General features: G+C 34.9%; 1 protein-coding gene across 4 annotated transcripts; it reads right to left on the bottom strand.

Annotated features, from left to right (window-relative positions):
• Nucleotides 1–1,629: 1,629 nt before the first annotated feature.
• On the bottom strand, nucleotides 1,630–8,156 carry LOC103720444 (pectin acetylesterase 8-like). 4 transcript variants are annotated; one of them, XM_039123906.1, is made up of 13 exons: nucleotides 8,052–8,156; nucleotides 6,070–6,191; nucleotides 5,788–5,870; nucleotides 5,419–5,548; nucleotides 4,381–4,460; nucleotides 4,139–4,225; nucleotides 3,942–4,066; nucleotides 3,692–3,752; nucleotides 3,451–3,504; nucleotides 3,296–3,373; nucleotides 2,838–2,943; nucleotides 2,351–2,496; nucleotides 1,630–2,046 (listed from the first exon to the last, which is right to left on the bottom strand). In XM_039123906.1, the coding sequence occupies exons 2-13, from the start codon at nucleotides 6,188–6,190 to the stop codon at nucleotides 1,924–1,926; spliced, it is 1,194 nt and encodes a 397-aa protein (XP_038979834.1). In that variant the 5' UTR covers nucleotide 6,191; nucleotides 8,052–8,156; the 3' UTR covers nucleotides 1,630–1,923. The 4 variants fall into 4 exon arrangements, with proteins under 4 accessions (XP_038979834.1, XP_038979835.1, XP_038979838.1 ...); XM_039123907.1 differs by lacking the exon at nucleotides 8,052–8,156 and having other exon boundaries at nucleotides 6,000–6,123; XM_039123910.1 differs by lacking the exons at nucleotides 1,630–2,046; nucleotides 2,351–2,496 and having other exon boundaries at nucleotides 2,906–3,009.
• Between the last annotated feature and the right edge of the window lie 219 nt (nucleotides 8,157–8,375).

The following is an 8,375-nucleotide window of genomic DNA, read 5'->3' on the forward strand; positions in this document are numbered from 1 at the left end:
ATGATCTCATAACTTTGGTGACTGGGTTTGCCTCATGCATTATCCCCACCACATGGGACTCAATGCTAAAAAAAAATAAGAAGAAGGATATGTAGCAAGTTATTGGATTTTGGTTCCACTTCAATCCCTCCGTGTTTTTTTTTTTTTTTTGGTGTGTGTGAGGAAAGGCTGAAAATAGCCCAACAACCTTATATCTGTTATTTTATTCCCTACGGAATCTCTAAAAACAAAAAGAATGAAGTCCAAGAAGTTAAGATGATGTTGTGCAGACCAAGAAGTAGATCAGCAGCACCACTTATTACAGATTGTATCATTTAATCGATTCGTTAATTTTTAGCTAAAGATGTGTCACTCTATATAGGATCCAGATTTTGCTTTCCTTTGATGCATTTGCTTGCTTCACTGATTTTCTTTTGCAAAGTCATGCTAAGTGGGTGTCTCATGTTTTACTGCTATACTTATACATGACTGTGGTAGCAATATAAGATTTATAGTTGATCCATTAACGTGGGTGCCACATGGATCCTTTGTAACCATCCATGCCAAACTAAGCAAAGGGAGGTATCATTAGATAAGCTCTCTTAGAGTGGGGCAACACTGAATACCCAAAAGAATGCTAATATACCTTGAAAGGATGAGTTTTAAGAACAAATTTTGAAGAACCTCAGTATTTGAAAGGTTGAGTTGATTTAAGTAAAGAATTTGCATTAATAAAGAGAATTTAAGGGTTAGGAATCCTTAGAATTGCAGGAAAGAATATATCAAAAGATTATTTTTGTGGAAAATAAAAGAAAAACTTGTTTCAGTATTTCCATTGAGGAAACCGCACAAATAGGAACAATTGCAAGGTTGGGTTATCGATATGTGAGTGATTCTTCATGTAAAAGCTCACTGTAATCAAAACCAACTCTGACTCAAGTCACTTGTCAGTTACACGGCGCAAGTTAGAATACTTGCATCGCAAAAGGTATATTGAATCTTTAAGAAGCATCAACTAGATAATTCGCAAAGCAACAGATGAAGAAACAAGCAGCTTTTGAAAGATTTAAGATTTGACAGCATTACCAGCAAGTTTTGCAGTCTGACAATCGATTCCCATGGATCAAACTCTATGATACAGGATGTAAAATAACCTCTGAATGAGCAAGACACATTCCTTCTATGATGATCATGGTAATTTACCAGATCAAAAAAAACCCCAACAATTATGATAATTTAGAAGAGAATTATTATTGTGATAGGAGAATTATGGAAATAAGAGGAACTTGAGTCCATGATATCTTCCAGCATATAGTGTTATCATGGATATCAAAGACTAACAAGAATTATCTTAACACTCATTGTTCTCTGCATAAAATAACAAAATTCAATTAAATCCATGACTCAAAATTTAAAGTGATTTTTTTCTAGTCTCCTAGATGCTCCAGAATATCAAAATTTAAGACCAGCGCAAACTTAATTAAGGTACTTTAGCACTTTTCACCTGATCTGGAAAATAAAACATAAAATTATGATGCTTGGTAAGCTCAAAGTTCTGGAAGCAACATCTCTTCTCGAGAAGTTGACAAAATATCTAGCATGAATTTTGAAGAAGTTAGGAGCCAGGAAAACAATTGTATAATCTGCTGATTCTTTTGCCAATACGATACTTTGCAATAAAGAACTTGATTGATATTTAGATATATTGTTCCATACATTCCCTTAATGAAAACACCAGTTGGGATCTGGCCCCTCCATTCTCCTTAAAAGAATAATGTCAAATGCATGAGTCATGAAGCAAGACAAGCGAAAATTTGGTGCTGATGTGCCTTGCCTTATTCTAGGAAACATAATTGTTTGTTATTTCCTCTAATTTTGAGCTTTTAATTATTGCAAAAAATGTACTATGATGAATGAGAATAATAATGGAGAATACTGTAATTGCTATGCTTCCGAATTGTCCTCAAAGATGTGGTTGTGACATGTTGAGTCACAAGGGTAAGGACAGTCGATCTTTTGGAAGGCAATCCTATCATAAAACCAGTCTCCAACTGCCTTTGCAATTGGCTGCAAAAAAAAAAAAAGGTTATCAAACATTAACATATATAGTAAACTAGGAAATTTGAAGGACAACTAATTTCTATAACATTTAGCACTCAGAGAATAAATAACCTAACCAGAACTTTGTATACTCCACCTAGAGGGATATCAACTACCTCAAGAACCCAAAGTTCAAATCTAACATGAGATATTTGGTCAATCAGAGAAAGAAAGTAATGCTAAAATTAAAAGAGACATGAGGGTGAGTGCCATGTAAGCACTAATTTGTACTGTTATCTAACAATCTATAGCATATGGTAATGGATCTTACTATCTTCTCAAGCACAGGAGAATTAGAACTTAGCCATGTCTCTTGCATTTCTGACTGGCAGTGGGCATAGCAAGAATTTATGAACATGCCTGTAGAAGAAGAGCTCCCAAATCCAGCCAGTGCATTTAGAAATTGTGTCCTGAAACCTATTATAGCAAATGATTTTGTCAATAACATCATTCAACTGAGCAACTGATTGCATAAACTTCAGAACAGTTGTCTGACACTTTACAACTCTATCTCACTGCAATATGATATACTTAAACAAAGATGGTTCACAACTGGTTGCAAATGACTGAATGCAATCAATGAATCAAATCAGAACAGACATCTTTTGTAGATTGGAACACATTCTATCCAAAAGTTTAATTGCTAAAAGCAGATATATGCCTTTCTCAAATGCTTAAACTTGAGCTATTCACTAGATTTTTTTTTTCACTGCAAAAAGGGACTAGATTTTTCACTAAGTTGAGTGTTAAGTACTAACCCTGCATGATTTGAAGTTGAGATGAAGAGCACTGCTGTATATCAAGCTTGCAGTCATGCCACGTACCCTGAGGATCAGCAACACCTGGTACCAAAATATTTTTTATCTGCAATGGGGAGGCCTAGATTTCAGTGACATGTAGTTTGCATCATCAAGCAATGGCTCATTCACCCTGAAGGGAAGATGAATAAAGAAAGAAAGATCGGAGATTTTTTTATTATCATTTTAGATCAAAATATCATCTAAAAGCTATCTACGTGAACATTATATGAACATACATAATTTGAGTGTAAGAAAAGGAATTTAATATGTCATTCAGGGAATATTTACATTGACTATATTCTGTCTGGCACATGCATATAGTTGCTTGTTCTTCAAAATCTTTTCCTGGTTTAGTAAATTGACTTACAAATCAAACTGCGCAATAAAACACACTTGGTGCAAGACTAATTTCATACCTGCCATGAATCATATGCAGCATTTAATATGAAAAGTGGTGTGCGTATCTTCTGCACCATGTTTTGAGGGAAAAAACACTGCATTTTCATTGAAAGTGTTGGTAAGATAGCACAATAGGGTTGGTGGAATATTTGTTGATGTTAGACATACAAACCATGCTTGGTGTCAGTCTCGAAGTGCATGAAGATGGCAAATTCTGGGCTGATCCCTAAAAGACATGCATAAACCAGTCAACTGGGGTAAATAATAGTTACAATGAACACCAGAGAAGATAGGTTGCATCAATTATGACAATTTCACTTCCTAAATGTTTATCTCTAAGGAGAAACTGTAGAAGCCTCGAAAATATATTAAGTAAACACTTATTGTATGTTATGAAACTATTAGGGGCATACATGTGTCGTCACCACATCATTGAAGAAGGCCTTAATGTGTTCTGTTCCAGTAATATCCTTCCTGTTATTTGCAAGATGTCATCAAATAGAATGGTAAGTAAAAACTTGACATCATATTGTAACCATGATTAGCAATCTTTATCCATATTTTTGAAGCTGGTCTTTTATTAATGTATTTTTGGAGCTGATTAGAGGTGTGAGTCAAACACTCCGATTAAAATATCAAGTACGCAAAGGACGAATAACTTACAAACTGATAAAATAACCAGCATCTGAAAGACATTTAACTCTGGTACCCAATGGTAAAAGGGCACGGAAGTTGTCACAGTGTAGAATGGATGTCAATCCACCGGCGGAACAGCCTGAGAGAAAAGCCTGTAATCACTATTAGTGTCATAAAGGAAATTCATAGTAAACACAACAAACTAGGCCTTGAGAGAAGCTTACATTTTCAGCCTTGCTCATTCCCCTTGCAAGTAGATCTTCCATAACAGCAAGCCATACCCTTGCTCCTCTATAATGAAGGTTGGTGGTCTAATCAGATGCATGCATGGAAACAAAGTTAATTTACATATGTTCCAAATTCTGTACATGATCTTAAGCCTATTTCATGAGCAAACCTCTCTATTCTCACATTTAGCAATATAGATAATATTGCAGCAAGAGAGAGCACACTAGATTGAACTTACAGGATTTACTCTCTTTACATCTCCCGTAAATGATGAACCATCACAGTAGCGAACCTTGACCTTGTTCCAATTGTAGAAGTCTGGAAATCACATTCCAATCAACTGAAGTTGCCAGGAAATAATTTGAGACCAAAAACTACTCACCGAATGTATATTGGTTTTGATAGCATTAATACCAGAACAGGGGAGTGCTCTTTATGTTGATGTGCTTGGAGAAGACAATAATGTGTGCTAGAAATATAAGAATATTTTCTTTGCCTGTCTCAACATTGTTTTGCTTAAGAAAAAAACAATCTTATGGCCTTGAAATGTCAGTTTTTACCGATATCACATTTCTATATAGTTGAAGACAACTTGGTGTATATCCCAGTGTGTTACAACAAGAAGAATTCATTGCAATTCAATTCAGCAACTTTCAAGGTAAGGACCAATTGTAGATATTCATCATTGTTGTACCTTTCACTAACACTAACTGACTGGCCTTTTATGAAGATCCATGGACAAAACAGCTAATGGATTTTTGCTTTGGCCTAATGCAGACAAAGATGTCATTGTTGTCACCTACTGATTTGACTTAGGAGTGGAGAACAGGGATCATGGTGCAGATTTTTTAAGCAAATTGAAATGAAAGCATGGGCCATTAAGTTGTTCAATCATTATAATTTCCCACAGCATCCAAATTTACTGACATGAAGCTTGGCTTGTAGATCTACATAGCTTGAAACAAAAAAATTATCAATCTATCTTAGGTGCAATGTACATGAAGAAAGAGACAGATTGGATAAAGTTTTTTTTTACTTAATGGTATAGTTGAATCAATACTATTTTGGAACTAACATGAAGCAATATCATCTGATGCAGGTAAAGTTTCTAACTTTTGAATTTTTAGTTGAAATATAGGTTGCAAATATTTTATCACCACAAATACTAAAGTCTTGCAATATATCCCAATCTGAGACTGGTTTAGAAAAATCAAAAGAAATTAAAGCGATGCAATGGCCGATTTAACAAACAACAGAGAGTTGTTAAATGCCATACCTGGATTAAATGTTTGCCTATTGTTTAAAATCCCAGAAAAGGCAATCTGTTTCACCATTTGTCTGGAAGAGCCTAAACGGGTGCTTTTGCGGGCTAAACAAGTTGTTACATTGTTGCACCATCCACCTCCCTGATATTCAAATGAAAATACTGAAGTGACAGCCATTCTTGTTATATTAGAAAAAAAAATCTTGAGTACAATGAATTCAGAAACGGATGAAGATAAATCTCAATAGTGGGAACTGAACATTTGCATGAGATAGCAACAAACAATCGCTCTTTTGACGAAGAACGGATGCTATGAACAGGCATGAAAGGGGAATAGACATTGGCTAGTATATTTGATCAACAGTTCAAATATAGTCTGACCTCGATATGTACCAACCAATTGTTCACCCCTGATCCAAAACCTGGAGACAGATGATAAGCTGGGGGGCTTCCATCCAAACAAACTGCATGATGCATCACGTAGGTAAGAGATCAGTGGCTCCATGTTAAAATCCAACCACTAAAAGAGGAGACAAATTAGAAAAGGAAGATTATTTCAGAAAATACTCAAGGATGCTTGTTTGGTGCTTGACTATTTTGTTTAAATCAATGAAGCCAATCAAGATGGGAGGAGAATCCTGAGTAATGATGACTTATTCTCACCTGCTCCTTTGGCCACGGCACTTTCAACATACGTGATGTCCACAAAGTACCCTTCTGCTTTCAGAAATATCAGCAAACAAATCAGAGCATAAATCCATGTACGCAATTTAGCATCTACCATTCTGCAGAATCAAAGAAATATATATTTATAATAAGACAAAGTCTGTAGACTCGTGATATTTTAAAATTGGTGCAGTATGAATTGATGTATTGACACTAGAAGTATAGTGGAGATTAGATGCTCTAGCTCCAATAACTCTTGTATACAGAAACAAGTTGGATGCCTCGAATAATTCTTCAACATTCGGTTGATTTAGTTTACCCATAGTTAGTACTCCAAGACTTTTTTGAATAAAAAAAGTTATAAAAAAAGCTTTAAAGTACTAATCATGAGCTACACTATTATTTTGAAATTGGAAGCAGTAAATTCAGAATTTAGCAGTTTTAATTTAAGAATTTTTAATCATGGAATTGCATAAGTAGATCCAGAATAGTCAGAAGCAAGAATTGATCTAACTTTCTTTTCTTGAGAAAAGGGGAGGGAAAACACAATGGATCTAACTTTCAGTATACAGCTCTAGATTGTGGGAGAAATATATTCCAACCTTATTAAGAAATTCTTCTTCCTCTCTAAATGCTTAAAAAAATTTACCCAACGAAATTTTACCAGGTGATCGAATTTTGCATAGGCTCAAAGCCACAAAATTTAATTAAATTAAGTCATTTGATGTTCATGATCCAAAAGCCAAAACAATTCTTTTTTTTTTCCTCTTATTTTTTTTTCCTTTGGATCCCATTGCCTAGCTTTCCTTGGCTAAAAATTTAAATATCAGGTCACCTTTCAGAAGATACTTAAAAAATGCAGCCGTCTTTAGATTGTTTGCTAGAAATGAGCCCTGAAGCGCAAATTGGAAAACAAAAGCCTTCTAATGTAAAACACCAAGCAGAAAAAGAATCTTCTACGTAGAAGGAAAAGAATCCTTGAAAAAAAAAGAAGAAGGCTGACAGAGAAACTACTGAAGATTCAATGGAACTAAAACACTTAAATTGCTAAAATGAAAATCTAGCAGTGAATTGTATTGGCGAGATTAAATGCAATGATAAAAGTAAGACAAATTTGATATGTTTGCAGGACCTTATCTGATTGATATATGTGTGTGCCTGTGAAGGATGAAGTATTAAAAATATTCATAACATCTTTCTTTCAGAAATCTAGTACATTCCTCATTCATTCGTTAAAGAATTATCAGATAAAGTTATTAAAAAAAGTTCGACCAACTTTCACCATATAATTCACCTACCCTGGGAAAATCCATGCCTTTTCATGTTTAAATAATCATGACCAAAGCCATGCTTCGTTTTCTCAAAACTTCGAAAACAGAGTTTCCCATCAAAATTCCCAGATCTCATTACAGGCTCACTGAAAAGAATACACCCAAAAAACCCCTAATAGGGGAAAACCAAGATCATTCACTAGCCCAAAAAAATAAAAAAATCCAAACAAGAAATTATATAAAAAGAAGGCAAAAGAAGAAGCTTTAAAAACTGAAATAAAAACTCTTCCAATCCAATAATTCAAGAAAAGAAATAGCAAAAGGTCCATCTTTGAGCTCGTATTACTAAACTCTTTGATTTTTGACACTTCCAGATGACTCAAAACCAAATCGCGTTGACTTTCCCCACGATTTTTCCTAGTAAGAACTTAAAAAAAGACCTCGTCTGATCCCATACATCCAAAAAAAAAAACAAAAAAGAATGGAAAAGATCCATTTTGAGTTCATAACATAGAATTTTAACACTAAATTCATCGATTTCTAACACTTCAAAAAAAAAAAAAGAGTGAGACAAAAATGATCTCTACCAGTATCTTGCCCAAACAGATCTGTTTTTTAAGAAAAAAACACATTTTTTTCTATAAGAGCGCCTATCAAGAAGAAAGGAGAGAGCAAAGGATTGAAACTGAGGGAGTCTGGAGATCCTACCCGAAACTCGAAGGTTCCCCGCCAAGTCCGGCAATGAACTCTTTCCCGCCGGAAATCTGAAACAATTTCCCTTGGTATATGACGGCAAAGAGACAAAAGACCCCTGTTCACATATATAAAACAATACCTTGTCCGAAGGAAAAGGTTCTCCCGTATATAAAAAATATAAAAAAAAAGACGGTGGCCATGTTCTCTTTTCAATTTTCTTTTCGGCACAAACAAAGCATTACCTTCCTCCGGGACCCTTATTCAGCGCTCAAGTAACGGCGGAGGTAAGTATAACGGGACAGGGAGGTTGGATTCTCTCATTCACTGCGTTAATGG

The sequence above is a fragment of the Phoenix dactylifera genome, chromosome 2 (genome assembly GCF_009389715.1).
Source record: "Phoenix dactylifera cultivar Barhee BC4 chromosome 2, palm_55x_up_171113_PBpolish2nd_filt_p, whole genome shotgun sequence".
NCBI lineage: Eukaryota > Viridiplantae > Streptophyta > Magnoliopsida > Arecales > Arecaceae > Phoenix > Phoenix dactylifera.

Excerpts from the sequence above, each read along its gene's own strand:
- LOC103720444 (XM_039123906.1), bottom strand. The coding sequence starts at position 6,190 with ATGGTAGATGCTAAATTGCGTACATGGATTTATGCTCTGATTTGTTTG. Across the intron at positions 3,374-3,450 it reads CGAGACTGACACCAAGCATG|TGTTTTTTCCCTCAAAACAT; the intron begins GTTTGTATGTCT and ends ATGAAAATGCAG. Across the intron at positions 2,497-2,837 it reads TCAACTTCAAATCATGCAGG|GTTTCAGGACACAATTTCTA; the intron begins GTTAGTACTTAA and ends TTGCTATAATAG.